General features: G+C 42.0%; 2 protein-coding genes and 1 pseudogene across 2 annotated transcripts; 2 read left to right on the top strand and 1 right to left on the bottom strand.

The window, feature by feature from the left end:
* The first annotated feature begins 2,042 nt into the window (after positions 1 to 2,042).
* Positions 2,043 to 5,522, top strand: LOC139558039 (troponin C, slow skeletal and cardiac muscles-like; annotated as a pseudogene).
* Positions 5,523 to 6,397: 875 nt separating this feature from the next.
* Positions 6,398 to 11,127, top strand: tpk2 (thiamin pyrophosphokinase 2). Its single transcript, XM_071372140.1, has 8 exons — positions 6,398 to 6,634; positions 6,916 to 7,157; positions 7,249 to 7,312; positions 7,399 to 7,529; positions 7,640 to 7,758; positions 7,891 to 8,023; positions 8,124 to 8,220; positions 10,942 to 11,127. Exons 1-8 carry the CDS (start codon positions 6,559 to 6,561, stop codon positions 10,986 to 10,988), a joined length of 909 nt encoding a protein of 302 aa, XP_071228241.1. The 5' UTR covers positions 6,398 to 6,558; the 3' UTR covers positions 10,989 to 11,127.
* Positions 11,128 to 11,172: 45 nt separating this feature from the next.
* Positions 11,173 to 18,800, bottom strand: LOC139557391 (rho-related GTP-binding protein RhoA-C-like). The gene is made up of 5 exons (XM_071372142.1): positions 18,455 to 18,800; positions 13,597 to 13,752; positions 13,263 to 13,383; positions 13,023 to 13,153; positions 11,173 to 12,701 (listed from the first exon to the last, which is right to left on the bottom strand). The coding sequence occupies exons 2-5, from the start codon at positions 13,750 to 13,752 to the stop codon at positions 12,528 to 12,530; spliced, it is 582 nt and encodes a 193-aa protein (XP_071228243.1). The 5' UTR covers positions 18,455 to 18,800; the 3' UTR covers positions 11,173 to 12,527.
* Positions 18,801 to 19,574: the final 774 nt, after the last annotated feature.

Below are 19,574 nucleotides of genomic sequence, written 5' to 3' on the forward strand. Positions count from 1 at the left end.
ACACGAGCAATGTACATTAAACCGGTGGAAATCTGTTTTTTGTATGACGAGTCCAAATTTAATATTTTTGTTTCCAACCACCATTTCTTTGTGAGACGCAGAGTAGGTGAACGGATAATCTCCGCATGTGTAGTTCCCACCGTGAAGCATGGAGGAGGAGGTGTGATGTGTGGGGGTGCTTTTCTGGTGACACTGTCTCTGATTTATTTAGAATTCAAGGCACACTTAACTAGCATGGCTACCAAAGTATTCTGCAGCGATATGCCATCCTACCTGGTTTGCGCTTAGTGGTACTATCATTTGTTTTTCAACAGGACAATGACCCAACACACCTCAAGGCTGTGTACGGGCTATTTGACCAAGAAGGAGAGTGATGGAGTGCTGCATCAGATGACCTGGCCTCCACAATCACCCAACCTCAACCCAATTGAGTTGGACTGCAGAGTGAAGGAAAAGCAGCCAACAAGTGCTCAGAAGATGTGGGAACTCCTTCAAGACTGTTGGAAAAGCATTCAAGGTGAAGCTGGTTGAGAGAATGCCAAGAGCATGCAAAGCTGTTATCAAGGTAAAGGGTGGCTACTTTGAAGAATCTCAAATATAAAATATATTTGAATTTGTTTAACAGTTTTTTGGTTACTACATGATTCCATATGTGTTATTTCATAGTTTTGATGTCTTCAATATTATTCTACAATGTAGAAAATTGTAAAAATAAAGAAAACCTACCCTGGAATGAGTAGGTGTGTCCAAACTTTGACTGGTACTGTATATTCACACTTCATGAAATGAAACAACTAACTGACAGAGTTTGCCTCGGTGCAGATTGTGGTCACCTATCACCATAAAAATCTGATTATTATTTATGGTCTGTATATTTTAGGTTCGCATAAGAGATTTGACCTTTGACCTGGGGCCTGTAATACAGCTGGCAGACAATGGCAGGTACTGTCTGTGTCTCCAGCAGTACAGTAGATGAAGAGGAAATATTTATCACCGTGCCATATCACCAAAACATATTCTCTCTCTCGCTCTCTCTCTCTCTTTGACAGCTGAGATGTTGGTGCACACTATTTCCAATTCAAGGACACAAACCATCCAAAATAGCTTTACTGTATCTATGTATCTATTGTCATAATGACTTCCCGTGCCCATTTCACCCAACGATTGGCAGGGCATTCTCTTCCTCTTCTTTTGCTGATTTCAGAAGTTTGCTGTATAAAGTATTTGTAGCTAAAAATATTATACATCTATAGGCCTATCAAGAAATAGGGAACGTGCAGACCAATACACTCCAGTGTTCATGTGATTGCTTTTGAATAATCCTTAAAAACGACAAAATATTTAATTAAAATTAAATGTACATTTGATGCTTCTCTGTTGACTTTGGGGACATTAATACAGCTTATGATAGGCAGGGCTTCACTGTTGCAGCCCTCCACTTAGGCCCAACTGTAGTTTAAACCCCCTCTTAACACCATAAAGACTATTTGTACTGTATACACTTCATACACAGTGTTCACTATTATCTCCATAGTCAAATGAAAGATAAAGGTGCAAGTACAACACATAATATGTACAGTATCCCTGCACTGATTGGAACTAATTTCTCTCCCCACAGACCAGTGCGGAGGCCACCAAATCCCCAACAAAACCCCAAATCTTGTATTTGAAAGATAATTATTTTGCTAAGAAATTGCTCTTATGTCAAAAACAACCACATTGGCATAAAACAAACAAGTGTACTGATTTGACATGCTTAAAAAAAAGTGTTCCTACTTGGTTTCACGTTCGCTCTAGGTCTAGCTTGGAGACAATACATGTCACCAATTTAGCTGCTGCGGCCTAGGCTCTCTTATTGTTGGACCATCTCTGTAATTCATCTATTTATAGTTATCCTTCTCTCTCTTGTGATGAGAACAGTGGGATGACGCAGAGAGGGGGTTCAGAAGTTTTTTAACACCACATGCCCCGAACAATAAAGGCTGGGGCAGGTGTTGCTTCTATCCTTTGTCCTGTGTCTGAGGCATTTGTGGAAGTATCGTTGTGTTCCGGTGACTGAAACAGAGACAAAGGCAGGCCAGCAGCCATGGATGATGTATACAAAGCAGCGGTGAGTACAGATACAGGGACAAAACCTGCAGGGTGGTAGTTAGGTGACACAGGGGGATGCTAGATAGTTTATGTCGAGGACAGTTAGAATCAATTAGGAGTCTTCATCTGATGTACTAAGGAGGAAGGAGGTTCATGATCTCAAACTTCCCTCATTGGTGTTGTAAAGAGTTGTAGTCAATGGAAATTCAACATTGTATCTTTGAATAAGCAACTTACAAGTACCAAGATTCACCAAGGTTAAACACAAAGTTAGTCATGTTCTATGAGCCCAGCTATTCTGAAAAAGTTAATTCAATTTGAATTACCCCTGTGCTAGCACAACAACAGAAAGCATGTTGTCATGTCAGTATGATCATTTGAGCTCATCATTATCTTCTCTGAGGACCCGGAGAACGTCCTGTGTGTTTACATGGGATTTCTGGCATTTCTCTGCCTGACAACAATAAAACAAGGACAGTTAGGAGGAAGAAGAGTGTCGACAGCTTTCGGCTCAAACATATGGCTGTCAGTGGAGTCGGTGCCAGAGCCCCCCATCGCCACCCGACAAGAATAGTAGGTGAAGAAAGCACCGTGACATTTCAGTCAGACGGCACCAGGGGTAGGTGGCTGTGCTCGACAGGTTTTGGGCTGAGTTCAAGGAGAGGGAGAAGGTGCATTACACACTGCGAGGGCTAGGGGCTGACTGCGGATCAAGGGGAAGAGAGACAAGAAAATGAGGAAATGACCACCAATGGCCTCCAGTGTGGTCCAACTATGAGTGGTTTGTCAAATAATAAATGACAAGAGGCCAACCAACCTGCATAATTTAGACACATAAAGTAGGTTAAAATGAGTTCTAAAGCACTATAACTGCATTTTTAACTTGCTCCACTATTCCCTTCAGGTTGAGAACTTAACAGAAGAGCAGAAAAATGACGAGCCTTGCTTTTTGTACACAATAATCCCATGACATTTCTTCTTTACCTTTGCACCATTCATATCTATGTAGAAACACTAGGAATACCCATAAGCGCCACTAAAACTGCTTCTCACCACTATGTCCCCACAGAGTTCAAGGCAGCCTTTGACATTGCATGTCAGGATGCGGAGGACGGCTGCATCAGCACAAAGGAGTTGGGGAAGGTGATGAGGATGCTGGGGCAGAACCCAACCCCTGAGGAGCTGCAGACGAGGTGGATGAGGATGGTGCGTCACCATGGCTGCAAACTTATTAACACTCAATACTACACACACAATATTACTGTACATCCCCTATACTAGCATGCTAACAGATACCCATAGACTTCTGCATTGGCTTGCAAAACTACCTCTAACTTCCTTCATACTGGACACAGAGACATAAAGATGGTATCCACTAGTTCATCTGACTCTGGGGAAGTAGAGAAGAGGCCTCATTGCCAAATTCCTGAAGTATACCTTTAACCTCAGGCAAAATCATTAGGTCAAGTAGCCTGAGGGGGTGGTTCATACATCAGACTGGTCTGAAATGTTACTTTGGAACTCACCTTACTATGTTTCAACATTAAGACACCATGTTACAGCTGCTGTGTGTGTGTGTGTGTGTGTGTGTGTGTGTGTGTGTGTGTGTGTGTGTGTGTGTGTGTGTGTGTGTGTGTGTGTGTGTGTGTGTGTGTGTGTGTGTGTGTGTGTGTGTGTGTGTGTGTGTGTGTGTGTGTGTGTGTGTTTACAGGGAGCGGGACAGTAGGCTTTGATGAGTTCCTAGTCATGATGGTGCGTTGCATGAATGAGGAAAGCAAAGGGAAACCGGAGGAAGAGTTGGCCGAACTTTTCCGCATGTTTGACAAGTAAGGCTAATATCAAGCAAAGTGGTTGCCAAAAAACATTTGGCTTTACTCTAACAAGAACCTATAAAGACAAACATATAGACAACTAAAACAGTAATGTCAATAAAAGTCTAAGTATATAAATTAATTAATATTGTTGACAGAGTAAGTAGAGTACAGTACAGTGTTATAAAGAATATGTGTACTCATTGGTGCTGCTTACAGAAATGGAGATGGCTACATTGATTTGGAGGAGCTGAAGACCATTCTGGAGTCAACTGGAGAGGCCATCACTGAGGATAACATTGAAGAACTCATGAAGGATGGAGACAAAAACAATGATGGAAAAATTGATTATGATGGTAAGACAAGAGGCCCAACAGTAATAGTTATGTTATGAAATACTGTGAATAGAATAGAATACTGCGGTCAATAATACATATCAAATATAAATGCGCTCAAAGACATTTGAGCCTAAAGATCAGGTTGGCACTTCCAGAATGTGTAATTATTTAAAAAAATTGACACTCATCTAGGCTATCCTTTCATGCCAAACCTTTCACAGTTCAAATCCAGGCAGTCAGTAAGACATTTTATTGATGATCTATCATGTGCCCTGGGTGTCATTCTCTTCCACAGAGTTCCTGGAATTCATGAAGGGGGTGGAGTAAAGGAATCAAAAGACTCATGGACCCTCAGACCGGGAAAATACTCATACCTCCTCTTAGCGCTGACATGCCATCACACCATTGCCTGAACAAGTTGGAAAACATTGAAATAAAAGCCTCATCTGCTCGGCTCCATCTACCACATGCATCCATCCTCAACGTGTATTGGCCTTGGTTAACATCTTGTATGTGGTCCAGTTTCTATCCACAACACTATCATCCACAACATGGCCAGATGTGATACAGCCTGGATTCAAACCAGGCACTGTAATGACACCTCTTGCACTGAGATGCAGTGCCTTAGACCACTGAACCAGGGTCTGTAGTGACCCCTCTTGCACTGAGATGCAGTGCCTTAGACCACTGAACCAGGGTCTGTAGTGACCCCTCTTGCACTGAGATGCAGTGCCTTAGACCACTGAACCAGGGTCTGTAGTGACCCCTCTTGCACTGAGATGCAGTGCCTTAGACCACTGAACCAGGGTCTGTAGTGACCCCTCTTGCACTGAGATGCAGTGCCTTAGACCACTGAACCAGGGTCTGTAGTGACCCCTCTTGCACTGAGATGCAGTGCCTTAGACCACTGAACCAGGGTCTGTAGTGACCCCTCTTGCACTGAGATGCAGTGCCTTAGACCACTGAACCAGGGTCTGTAGTGACCCCTCTTGCACTGAGATGCAGTGCCTTAGACCACTGAACCAGGGTCTGTAGTGACCCCTCTTGCACTGAGATGCAGTGCCTTAGACCACTGAACCAGGGTCTGTAGTGACCCCTCTTGCACTGAGATGCAGTGCCTTAGACCACTGAACCAGGGTCTGTAGTGACCCCTCTTGCACTGAGATGCAGTGCCTTAGACCACTGAACCAGGGTCTGTAGTGACCCCTCTTGCACTGAGATGCAGTGCCTTAGACCACTGAACCAGGGTCTGTAGTGACCCCTCTTGCACTGAGATGCAGTGCCTTAGACTGCTGCGCCACTCTGGAGCCCTAAAAGCCCTTAAAGACAAGGGGTCTTGTTATGTCCTTGAAGTGAATTTCTTAAATATAAATGTATTTAATCCCCAATAATCCTAGATTATTCTATGCAAAATCTTAACAAAGGGGAGTTAACACTATACTCCACAATACTGTATATTTTCAATAAAAAAATATTTTCAGTAATGCAGATGAAAGTGTATTCAGTTCAATAAAACTGATATCAGCAGGATTGCTTATCAACATTCTATTGTAGCCTATTGTATTATATTGTGGACGAACGAATAGCTAGCAGGGTTGATGCTGTATAGAGGGCACAATGTAGGCCTGGTGAGGCTCTTTAGATGAGTGAGAAAGTCCATGGTATTGGCAAGGGTTAATGCCACGTTCAAAACAACTGGGAACTCGGGAAATCTCTGACTACCGAATTCAGTGCGTTCAAGACAACTGGGAACTCGTGAAAAAACGTTATCCGACTGAGAAAACTCGTTTTGAACGGTCATCCGGGACAACTGGGAACTCAGACAGAAACAAGGTCAACTCATGATGTCAGTGATTTTCAGGTCGGCGCTCTAGAAAGCTCCCCTAGTTTCCAACATGGAATTCCGAGTTTAAATGCCGTTCAACTTGGAATGTCAAGTCGGAGCTTGTTTTTTTTCCCGAGTTCCAAGTTGTATTAAAGGCATTGAAGTCGGCGATTTCATAGTTCCCAGTTGTTTTGAACATGGCGACACGCACGCACGCACACATACATACATACACAGCCCTGTGAGTCCAAATATCGGCGTACGTTAACCAGCTGCTGCAGCAGACGCGTCTTCAACCAATGGAAATGTTGCGAATCATGTGGGCGTTTTGTGCAGTGCGCAATCGCGCACGCCGAGTATACACCGCTGAGAGGAACATGGCGTTGGCAAAATAACCACAGTGAAAAGATTATGTAGCTACCTGAATAAAACATAACATATTGTTGTTTAATTTTTACCCTTCATAAAATCATTGGACTCGCGTCAGAAACCTATGCTCAAAATCATGACTACCTGGTCGGAAAAAATGCTCCAGGTGCTTCGCCGAATGAATAACTTTTATTCGCCAGGTTAGAGTTAAAACTATTTGTGATAACTGGAAGTGAATGATAAACTGTGGCTAGCTATGTGTGTTTGATAGCAAAATGATTAGGTGTTATGTCGCGTTCACGTGCTAGTCAGAACTAGGAAATGTCTGACATACTAACTGGTAAATCTGGCACGTGTATAACTACAACCAGTTAGAAAGTCGGACTTTTCCGAGTTCCGACTAGTACATGAACGCGGCATTATCTAGCCTATACTACAAAGCATCTCTCTCGCATCCAATATGTATGTTTGTGTCACCCAGGCTCCAGTCGCACCACATGCCTTCGGTTTGAGGTGGGAGGAGAGCAAGTTGGGTGGGTGCCTTCCAAAGTGGCGTCCATTTTGAGTACATTTCCAGAGGTCTTCAATCCACCACAAGGTGGCGCTATTACTCTGTGCCAAAATCTTGACTCCTATGGGAGGAGGTCAGAGGCTGTAGATTCTGTTCTTCAGTCACTTAGGAGGGAAGGCTTGTTGACTGTCTTGAAAGGATGGAGAGATGAGGTGAGAGTACTACAATATGCTGTAAAACTGAAAACAGACTATACGAATTTTTTTAATTCCCTGAAATTATATATTTGGGCCTCTTCTATAGAAGTATGAAGTAATGCCCAGATTCTGCGACACTCCACTAATGTGTATGGAGAGATCTGCCACAAGTAAGTCGTGTCCTAAGCAATAACGGTAGAAAATAATCCCAGTGTTCCCCCTGCAATTGCATGCCCCATTAACATTGTCTTTGTAGGCCTTTTTGGAGTGAAACGGTATGGAGTCCATATTAATGGGTACTGCCAGGATGAACATGGGGAACTCAGGATGTGGGTGGGACGACGATCCATGACCAAGCAGACCTACCCTGGAAAACTGGACAACCTGGTCAGTACCTATTGATTTAAAATTAGAATACAACCGATTACATTTTACCGGTACATCTTTTTTTGTGAATGGCAAACTGGTTTGACCATGTTCTTCCACCATGTTTTCAGGCAGCTGGGGGACTAGCAGCAGGTATCAGTGTGAAAAACACCCTGATCAAGGAGTGTGAGGAAGAGGCCTGCATCCCAGAAGATATAGCAGAGACTGCCCGCCCCGTGAGCACAGTGAGGTGATTGACATCTCAACAGGAGTAGCCAGCTCTGTCTGCAGTGTCTCATTGAGAATATCTCTTTGCATGCTTTTACATAGGCCTACAATCGTATCCACATTATTTCAATCATCTCTGTGTCTTCTCTCATAGCTATACTTATGAGGATGAGGAAGGGGTGTTTCCTGAAAGCCAGTTTGTGTTCGACTTGGAGCTACCTCCTGAGTTCAAGCCTAAGATAGGGGATGGGGAGGTGCAAGATTTCTACCTCTACTCCATGGACAAGGTCAGCCACTCTACTTTTGAGCACCTCCAGTACTGCATGTTAACTTTTATGTCTGGCCCACAAGGAATGTCTTCAAGTAGGCCTACAATGTTGTTTTCAGGTGAAAGAACTGCTGATCAGTGATGACTTCAAGCCCAACTGTGCCATGGTGGTCCTAGACTTCCTCATCAGACATTCCTACATACAGCCTGATACAGGTTTGCATCAGTACAATCAATCAATGACATGGGATAACATAGTTATAAAAACTAGGCAGAGGCTGCGGATCTGTCGTTAACCACCCCCCCCCCCCGGTTATTTTTCCTTTTTCCCCCAGAACTGAATAGCCGATTCATGTTCCGCGCATGTGTTATTTTATGGACACGTTTTGTTTACGTAGGTGCTGCTCACGCTCCCTTCGTTTCTTTCTTTCCTCACCCTCTTCTGAATCTTCTACCAATATGATCGACAAGATGTAGCTACGTTTCTGCCTCATATCTGAAAAGCAGAAATAAAAACCCCACTGCTATTTGAACGAACATTCCAAAGTAAATATATTTTGTAGGCTACAACCTTCTATGTCTGTTGTAAATAAGAATATTGCAAAAGCACAAGCAGGGCTCGGTCTACACATTGCATTAGGGAAAAACAGTCTGGTTTAACCACACTGTACATCTGTGATGTAGCCTCATCTTTATAGGTATGCTGCCATATCGTAGCCTGAGTTGCTGAAAAATAACACTACGACTGCCACCTGTTTTGTCGATGCTTGCAATGATGGTGAACTCCCCACCTGAGTTTTGCATTGGGGCAAAACAATCTGCGTAACAGGTTAAAACTGTTATTTCGCAAGTATCACAGGATATGGTTGAAATTCGCCAGAGTAGCTGTTCCACCTATGGGCAGCCGAACGTTATAGGCAGCCGAAGTGTGTACAGCCGTGGCCAAAAGTTTTGAGAATGATACAAAAATTAATTTCCACAAAGTTTGCTGTTTCAGTGTCTTTAGATATTTTTGTCAGATGTTACTATGGAATACTGATGTATAGTTACAAGCATTTCATAAGTGTCAAAGGCTTTTATTGACAATTACATGAAGTTGATGCAAAGAGTCAATATTTGACCCTTCTTTTTCAAGACCTCTGCAATCCGCCCTGGCATGCTGTGAATTAACTTCTAGGCCACATCCTAACTGATGGCAGCCCATTCTTGCATAATCAATGCTTGGTGTTTGTGAGTTTTTGTTTGTCCACCCACCTCTTGAGGATTGACCACAAATTCTCAATGGGATTAAGGTCTGGGGAGTTTCCTGGCCGTGGACCCAAAATATTAATGTTTTGTTCCCTGAGCCACTTAGTTATCATTTTTGCCTCATGGCAAGGTGCTCCATCATGCTGGAAAAGGCATTGTTCATCACCAAGTTGTTCTTGGATGGTTGGGAGAAGTTGCTCTCGGAGGATGTGTTGGTACCATTCTTTATTCATGGCTGTCTTCTTAGGCAAAATTGTGAGTGAGCCCACTCCCTTGGCTGAGAAGCAACCCCACACATGAATGGTCTCAGGATGCTTTACTGTTGGCATGACACAGGACTGATGGTAGCGCTCACCTTGTCTTCTCCGGACAAGCTGTTTTCCGGATGCCTCAAACAATCGGAAAGGGGATTCATCAGAGAAAATGACTTTACCACAGTCCTCAGCAGTCCAATCCCTGTACCGTTTGCAGAATATCAGTATGTCCCTGATGTTTTTCCTGGAGAGAAGTGGCTTCTTTGCAGCCCTTCTTGACATCAGGCCACCCTCAAAGTATTCGCCTCACTGTGCATGCAGATGCACTCACACTTGCCTGCTGCCATTCCTGAGCAAGCTCTGTACTGGTGGTGCCCCGATCCCGCAGCTGAATCAACTTTAAGAGACGGTCCTGGCGCTTGCTGGACTTTCTTGGGCGACCTGAAGCCTTCTTCACAACAGTTGAACCGCTCTCCTTGAAATTCTTGATGATCCGATAAATGGTTGATTTAGGTGCAATCTTACTGGCAGCAATATCCTTGCCTGTGAAGCCCTTTTTGTGCAAAGCAATGATGACGGCATGTGTTTCCTTGCCGGTTAACCATGGTTGACAGAGGAAGAACAATGATTCCAAGCACCACCCTCCTTTTGAAGCTTCCAGTCTGTTATTCAAACTCAATCAGCATGACAGTGATCTCCAGCCTTATCCTCGTCAACACTCACACCTGTGTTAAAGAGAGAATCACTGGTCCTTTTGTGGCAGGGCTGAAATGCAGTGGAAATGTTTTTTGGTGATTCAGTTAATTTGCATGGCAAAGAGTGACTTTGCAACTCATCTGATCACTCTTCATAACATTCTGGAGTATATGCAAATTGGCATCATACAAACTGAGGCAGCAGACTTTGTAAAAATGTATATTTGTATCATTCAACTTTTGGCCACGACTGTAGCTAGAAACCAGTTTGACAGTGGAAAATTTTTAATGAATTCCAGTGATCGGTCTGCCGCAAGGACAATGGAAAAAACAACAACATTAAATCGCTATTTAGACTGTGTCTTGCTTGTTTGATGTCTAAATAGCTGCATGTACTTCCTCCTGAAAAAAGAACATGGAATCGCTACTTAGACTGCCTGTTTGTGTCATGCTTATGTTTGTAATAGCCTACTGTTACAAAAGTGTGTTGTACAACATGTCAAAGTTTGTAGACTACACCACACAGACGTCCAATCCGGAGCAGCTATGAATAAAAAAATATATGTAGAGTATCCCGCACATCGGGCCTCTCATACCTTTAACTGTTGGGACGAGGTTAAGTAAAAGTCGGATCCGCAGCCACACCATAAAAACTATTTACAGTAGTGCAATTGTCAATAATTTAAACACCAACAACAGCAGAAGATTCAAGAAAAATCTGACCGCTATCTTTTTTTCAGAGCCCTATTACCAGGAGTTTGTTGCTGGACTCCACCACACTTTGTAAATACTGAAGTGAAAAATGTTACATGAGGGATGGTCAGGAGATGCACACCTTTCTAGATGCCTTGATCTATTCTGTCAAATGTTCAATCTTGTACTGTTTTGTAACAGAATCATGAATAAATTCCATTCACATCTTGGGATTTCGTGTTGAGAGGCATGACGCATGAAAGAACGACAACCAATCATTCCCTATAACAATTTATTTTCTTAAGAGTACTTTTAAAAAGAGGACTGAGGAAATGTGAGGGTGCATTTTATACAAAAGACCCCCCTCACAAATGACTAAGATATTATTTAAAGAAATGACTTGCGTTTAACAGTATGACATCTTGTCAATCTTTTTCATGGATTACTAAGCATTTTACATGTTATTTTTTAAACTCTCATCCTAAAGTTACTAATTTTTGCTAAATATGCACAACTGATACAGGATAAGCCAGTAGACTCTCACAAGGTTGGTTAAACATACAGTACAAGAGGGAAAAAAAGGGAAGACATACAGTTTTAGAAAGACGGACTGGAGGGAGTGAGCAATAGGTCACATTAAAAACCCACTCCCAATAATAGCCTGGCATGCAGGCAAAAACAATCTGCAAGAGGAAAATACCAAATTTGCAAAACCTTTATCACTTAATAAAAAGTCACACCCCCCCTTTCAAACCAAACAGTGTCTGACAGTCCTCATCAAATGTAGATTATTTATCTGGCTTGAGGCCAACTAATGATAAAACCAAATTCTAAAATTATTTTTCATTACAATACATAAACAGGCGTACAAAAATCAGTTAGTATCAATATTATTGTATGCATTTTAATATGAATTTTATAGTCAAAGGCAAATAAAAATATGTAGCCATTCAAAATCAAAATTGCTTGTATCAAATTAACTATACAATTGGACCAATTATATCATAGGTGCTGGTCCACGCAAGATTATGATACCATAGGAGATGCTGGTCGCGCAAAGATAGGGTTAGTCTATCCATTGGGAGAACAAAGAAAATAAACACCTATGGTATGGCTGGACAGAAATGAAAGACAAGCGCAGACACACACTGCAAGCCAGGGAGGTCAGAGTTGGGAGAACATGCAACATGATGCAACGAAACCCCCTTTTTCTCTGACAATGCTCAGCTCTATGAACCAGGGCAATAGCGCTGTGGTGAACAACCTATCATGAACACCAATTTTATCCCGTCCCTCAGTGTACACCACCCTGACAAGTTTACCAGAGAGATGTTTTTTCTTTACCCTTCTACTTGTCCAAGACCCAATTTAAAAAACCTTAAATCATACGATTATCTTATTTAAAAAAACAATTGGCAATCACCTTGGCCTTAAATGTAAACTCCCCTTTTCGTTACATTTGACCTTCACCGTCTCCATTTCCTTTGGCCTAGTTTAATTGTGTTATTCTCCCTCGCACCCCCCTTGAAACTCACCCCACCCTTCCAGAGGCAGACTTAGGAGAGGGGTGCAGCGTTTTCCTCGGCCCAATTTGTTTCCCCCTTCCTACCCGCTCCCGTCTTTCCCCAGCTCTCTATAGCAGGAGGCAGGCATTCTTCTTTCCACGTTTCTTGGCCTGCAGCGCGGCCCTGGTGGCCATCTCAAACACCTCCCTCACACCGTCTTTCGTCTTGGCTGAGCACTCCAAGTAGCCAAACGCGTTGATGCGGTTAGCCATGTCCCGGGCCTCTTCTGGCTTCACTGGTTCCTGTTCACGTGTCAGAGGTGTAAGTGTTCAGACGTATTCTATGGTTGGCATCCATTGTGACATACTAAACCACCAATCATAACAAGCCAAACAAAAACATAACTAGCATAACTGAACAAAACAAAAACCTCAACCTGTGTATATTTAGACAATAGCAGACAATACATGAAGTGTCAGTAGCTATGAGGCAACACAACCACATTAAAACAAATGTCATGGATTGTTTAGTTTCAATGCTACATTTAAGAAATATCCTGAATGGATCAGGACAATGAGTGTTTGCTGAAATTATAATATACATTTTTACAATGAATACTGTACCTGCTTCATTTTTGCTAGCTCCCGACGTGTGTGCTCGTCATTCCGCAAGTCCTTCTTATTACCCACAAGAATGATGGGTACATTTGGACAGAAGTGTTTAACTTCAGGGGTCCACTTCTCTGGGATATTCTCTGTTTCAGACACAGGGGATCATTTTAGGAAAATGCTGCTAGTGAAACAGAATAATTTGTTGCATTTACCACACATGATAGATTAACATTACAGTCACCAATGTATTACCCAAGCTGTCGGGGCTATCTATGGAAAAGCACATGAGGATGACGTCAGTGTCAGGGTAAGAGAGAGGCCGTAGTCTGTCATAGTCCTCCTGTCCAGCTGTGTCCCAGAGGGCCAGTTCCACCTAGAACCCACACGGAGAGCAGAAATTCACATTTTAATCATTTAGCAGATGCTCTTATTCAGAGCGACTTATAGTAGAGAATGCATACACTGCTGTTTGGCCAAAAACTGTAACTTGCTCTGGAGAAATGGTGAAAACTAAGACTTCAACATAAAAATTGTGTTTTAAGTTATGTCTTAATAGCATACTGTGTGACTAACAGTACAATCTCACCTGCTTACTGTCCACCTCAATATCTGCCACATAGTTCTCAAACACTGTAGGTACGTAGACCTCAGGGAACTGGTCTTTACTGAAGACTATGAGCAGACAGGTCTTTCCACAAGCACCATCACCAACAATCACCAGTTTCTTACGGATCGCAGCCATCTGCAAGAAAATTTCTCAGTTGAAGTGCAAATCCAGCAACATTTTGAGTTTGTGATAATATAGCACAACCAAGAAAATTAAGATTTGTAAGCAAATGTGTTCATACAGTGTTAACCTGTTACTCAGACCCCCTCTGGTGGCATTTTCTAAACAATGCATAATATTGTATACTACCCTCAAAGTAAATTTTGTTTTCAAAATTATAAGTCCTACAAACACAGTACTGTTAGAAAAGTATGAACTGTGGGACTCAGATAAAGGTGTCAGAAACTATGTAACTACTACAGGGCCTGAGATACAGCAGACCATAAGAGATTTAGTCTAGATTTGAGAAAATATGTCACCAATTACTGTTTAAATATTTTACCTAAAGATGGCCTAAACATACGCAAATTCCCATGGGATCACAGACATTTTAAAAGTGCAGGGCTTTTGCAACGTGCTATACTGTCATCTTACAGGAATGATATACTGTACATATGAGTAGAAAGCTGAAGTCTACCTATCCATTTATTTAAATATATCCTCCGCCTAACTCCCAGTTCTTCCACTAGAAAGCAGTAGGAGATCACATGACGTCTCTTGGCCACTTGAAACTAGTTGCGTCTGGTTTGGGTAGTGAGTCATTGTGCCAAAATGGCTGAACGGATTTTCAAGCCTGTCATCTTAAATGACCTTCGCAATCGGGGCTTTCAAGTTATGAGGTCGTTTTTTTGGTATAAAATACAGACCGGTGAAGAAACATAATTTATTTTCCCATTGTTAATGATGAGCTAGCTAAACGGCACATGTGGAGGATGCAAACAAGGTAATGTGGATAGAGAAGGAAATGCATTGCATACTCAATGCATATGTGGTCAGTGTTCTGGAACTCTACGGCACTGACTGAGTTGGCCTAACGTTATCAGCCCATATGTCCAATAGACATTTAACCTTCGTTGCGTCCCAATTGTAACTACATGTGGCCTCTTGCACACCTCCCAACACATAAAAGCATTGGATTGTAGTAAGCCACCTTTTATATCCATGAAGGCCATGCACTCCTTTTGGCTCCAAGTAAGTCTGAGCCATTTTGTCAATTGCCCACCGCCTACAATCCATAATACTGTGTAAACCACTTCATGTGTCGGACTGGACTGCATTTTATCCAACGGCCTTTGAATGTGACCAAAACCATGGTTCAATGGTACCACAACGGTGCATGTTTAGTGCACAAGTGTTCCTACCATAGTTTCCATTGTGAAAACGTGGCGCTGGGCATTTGACCGGCAGCATTGTAAATTTACGGGACCCATGTGCATTGGATGCGTAACTTGATTAGGGCGTCCACCCATGGTGCTCAGAATGACAGAAATCACATTTCAATTAATTTATCTTAAACAGAACATGCAAGTCGAGCGTGTCTTTACCACGCACTTTGAAGATGTTAGAATAACTCCACATGTACTTTACCTCAGCCAACAAGAACCAACAGCGAAATAGCCTACTATTCGTAATGTGAGTAGATTAGATCGAGTTAATCTGTCTAAATTCTGACTATCACTGTTTGCAAAAAATACTGTTCAATGCATGGATGAGCGCGTAGAAGGCCTGGGCTATAGACTATCAGATACGTTTCTTATTTCTTTATAAGGGAAAAACACATTTCATGCAATTATACTACACTATACGTCTGGAGACATTATCAAATGTTTTTTATACGACAAATTACAGGGTAGCCTACTCTGCTAACACTGACAAACATATCAAGAAAAATGACGTGAATATAATAGGCCTACGAGAAGGGGAAACAAATAGAATGACGTCCATCTAAACTGGAGGAAATTATTGTCCAAAACAAACTTAAGTGTCACTGACTCAACATTGATAGTGAATATGCGCGGATGCTCTCAGCTGGTGTCAATAAGATAGGCTGTAGGCCTACTGTTTGCTCAATTAAGTTGAGAATTTTGATAACTAATACACCGTTTGGGGTAATTTCATTGTCTTCTCTTTACAGCAATAGCCAGTTGCTTTCCCGCGATTTTATTTTTAAATATTGCGATATGACTGGTTGGGCCTCTACTTTTCACTGACAATCACAACTCAGCTATCTGATACTTGCTGCCTTTCCTTCCCACTGTAGGCAAAGCAATAAATAAATATTGTTTTAAGGCTAGGGATAGCTAATGATCTACTGTGGCCAAATCATGCTTTAGAAGGCTATTTTGAATGGTTTTATTTATTTCTGTGTAGACAGGAGTATGCTAATTAGGCTGTCATTTTGGCAATTTAATTCAATTTACTAACTTATGGGCCTGTGAGCCCATGTCATTCTACTACCCCCACCCCCATTAGTAGAAAAGTTTACCTATTATATTGGTCAGCTTGTTGAGAAAGAAATAGCCCAAACAGACTCTAGGACAGTTGTGGGACGGTAGATCCCAAATTCATACAAATCAGTAGGTAGGCCTAGGCAACAAAAGTTAAAAAGCAATGAATCTGATGCAACAGATCAGAAAGTTTAGCTTAAAGTGTTGATAAACTATTTCTTACCATTTTTAGCACAGGAATGCGCAATAGGCTAGATGCAAATGTGCATTTGGTTACCGGAAAATGAAATATATATATATATATATAGTACATGAGCGAAAATAGGCTTCGTTTCAATTGCTTAATGAAGTCTATAAAATAATATCTTCCACGGATATGGTCGGATTTTGCCTAGGCTACTTTGAAGGAAGGTATTGAACTATGCCTCATATGAAGTAAAACGTTCAGGGTTCAAACAATTAAGTAGCTATGTTTTCAAAATGCATAGTGCCTCATACTCATGGCAAAGTGTTGTGATGCGGTGATGAAGCCTGGCATGTTGCCTAGCATTTGAATGGCGAATGGGTAGCGCGCTTCAATTACCAGGTGAGAAATATACGATTGCGTTTAGAATTGTTGCGCAATATTGGGTTTATAAAAGGGCCGTCTGACAGATTTTCCGCTCACAGGCTCTGTATCTATGTTGTGCACGTGTGATAAGATAAACGAATACACACGCGCGCCAATTTAGTACCACGAAATTATGCAAATTACCCATAGAAGATAGGTATGACCGGTGAAATGTATTTACACCAACGAATAGGCTAAAAGTCGATTTCGCAATGGGATTTTTTCCCGGGCAATTTGCCGGTGCCAATTTTATTTATCGGCTTGATATTACCGTCTAATTGAAACCCTGTTTCCCACCTGTTAAACTGAATTTGGGGCTAAGCCTCCTAAATTCAAAGGACCTATGAAAGCCAACCACCAACTTCAGTTCCAATGACAACAGAATCTGTACATCTGGAACATTACCCTATAGCCAGTTTCCCACACAGATTTAGCATAGTCCTCCTCGACTAAGAAGAACATTCAACGAAGAATCGCCATTGCACAGTGTTTTTCAGTCCAGGACTAGGGTTAACCTGAGTCCTGGAAAACAGTCCATAGTGCTCAAGGCCTGTAACCCCATAGATTTATAGTAACCAAACTTAAATTATTTCTCTAAGCCTACAGAATTTCAGGAAAATACATAATTGCAAATATTTAACACATTAACATGGAATGATCCCTCATACCAAAAAAGTCACTATCATCACTAAGGGCAGACTGACTACCTGCAGAAGACCCTTTGATTGTCATCCAGCGAGCCACCACATGGAAGCATGTCCTCAACACCTGCACCCTAACTCACAAAAACCCTCAGTAGGGTTTTCAGGGATTAGCTTCGCCCACGCTGTGTATTAACGTTAAGAAACGTCACTCGTCTCTTGCTAAACGGTTTTTGAAACACGCTGATATGCCCCTCTTTCATATCTGGGGGAAATAATCTTTCAAATAAAAAATATAGTAAGTAAAGCAGTTTTGCACAGACCTATATGCTGTGTGTGCCTCCAGTTGACGAACTACACTTCCTATCCAGTTACACTTACAGGTGTCCAGAGTAAGCTAGATAACACAGGTACAGCTTCCAAAACCTGTACCGCAAGCGAAGTGTTAACGATGAACGTTGGGGATCTTAAAATTCCCCATGGCAGATGATGCTACAATAGGCGCTAAAGGTAGTTCGTCTATGAATGGATTAGCCGCTCCCAAGTTCTATTAGCTAATTAGCTAATTTCCCCCTCTTCACGTAAACTCAGTACTAGATAACTACTGTAGCTAGTTGGACAAACAAATGGTTAGCTACAATGATTGTCTCATTTAAAAAACGCCCAGTATTGCAAGTGCGGTTCGGTGGACGGCGGTTATTTACATTGTCACTTGTCATGTCAGTGTTATCTAGCGAGTTAGCTAGGATAGCTTGTTAACCAAGTTAGTTAGCGAGAGCTTGTCGACTACACAGGGCGAAGAGTTAGCTAGCTAGCTCTCAGACCAGGGATGTGTTACTAACTTCCTAATGGTGATGGTGGCACTGTATACCCGACTCTGGTGACCTGCTAGCTATCTAGCATTGGCCTGTCTAGCTCTGACTGGTGGAGCTGAAACGAGGAGTCTTTTCACTTCAATTGTTCGTTCGTTTCCGGCATCAACGCCGCTAGCTAATTTGTCACTGGCCTAATGTCATCTTGGCTACAGAAAACACGTTTTAAAGCCTCATCCACGCATTTAGTTTATAAATGGTCCATTTTCATGGTGATCAATAACAAAGATGTTAAAATAGGTTACATTTAGCTACTAGTTTTATTACCGTTTTCGTTACAGATGTCCTCGCCTTTTTCTTTTCCTGTCCGACCCTTCAACCCCGCCCCCGACAGTGTGCCACGCCGATAACATCCGCCTATGTCCATGATCTCGCGCCAATAGGACGCCTCAAATTAATGAGTGACAGATATTTAAGTCAACAAATAGATACATGTATACCGGTTCAGGGAAAAAAACGGAAGTCAAGAGTGGATCTTGTTCGGTCCATGCTATTCGGAATCCTTGGGACGTCCCTAACCCAATATAGACCAGAAACTGTCGTTCCGATGGGAGAAAAATAATCATAGTGAAAAGAACAAGCAAGGTGGGCAGAGCCAAGCACAAGATAGTGTGATTCTATTTGGGTATTCTACCATTTATTTGCATTTTTACGTTAGGGAACGCCTACTCTGTGCTAAAGCGAACTCAATTTGCCCTTGCACTAATTCAAAACAACACACTTTTGTGAAACTTTGGCAAAGGGTAAGGTCTAGAAAACGCAGTCCACTCAGTTACAAATTCTAGTTTTGGAAACACAAAACTGTATGGAGATCAAATGTTTAATCGATGAGATAATTAGCAGAATTTCGGCCAAAATCGATCTAGCTACATCTTCTCCCACTACCGGCCATTGGGCTTCCTCTCAGCACCATATTTGGTAGTAAGTGGAAACGCCAAATGGAAGCTTCTCATTTATAGATCTGGGGAAATATCTGGCTCATTGTTCTATTTTTTGTAAAATGTTAACGGTTATGGTAGGGTTTACGGTACAAGTAGGGTGAGTCAACATGTTCTTTACTTGCACGAATGTACACACACAGAGAGAGAGAAATCAGAACCATAGACAGCCACATCATATCGAGGCTTACATTGATTGGACTGAATTGTTTTTGGTATCTTTCAGTTGTCACTATTAGACTAAGCATAGGTGATTTGATGATGTTGAACTGGTGCTGTAATAGTGGAGGCAGCTCCTGTTTTCTTTGCGACTTGCGCTTGCCCTCCATGGTTCTAAGTTTGTTAGTCCGAAAATGTTGGAAACATTAACTTGCTTGAATATGCTGTAGGTCATGGAACTGTTTGTTACATGTAATATGCTTTGTGGACTTCACCGGACAGAGGTTGTT

Source organism: Salvelinus alpinus, chromosome 28, assembly GCF_045679555.1.
Source record: "Salvelinus alpinus chromosome 28, SLU_Salpinus.1, whole genome shotgun sequence".
Classification (NCBI taxonomy): Eukaryota; Metazoa; Chordata; class Actinopteri; order Salmoniformes; family Salmonidae; genus Salvelinus; species Salvelinus alpinus.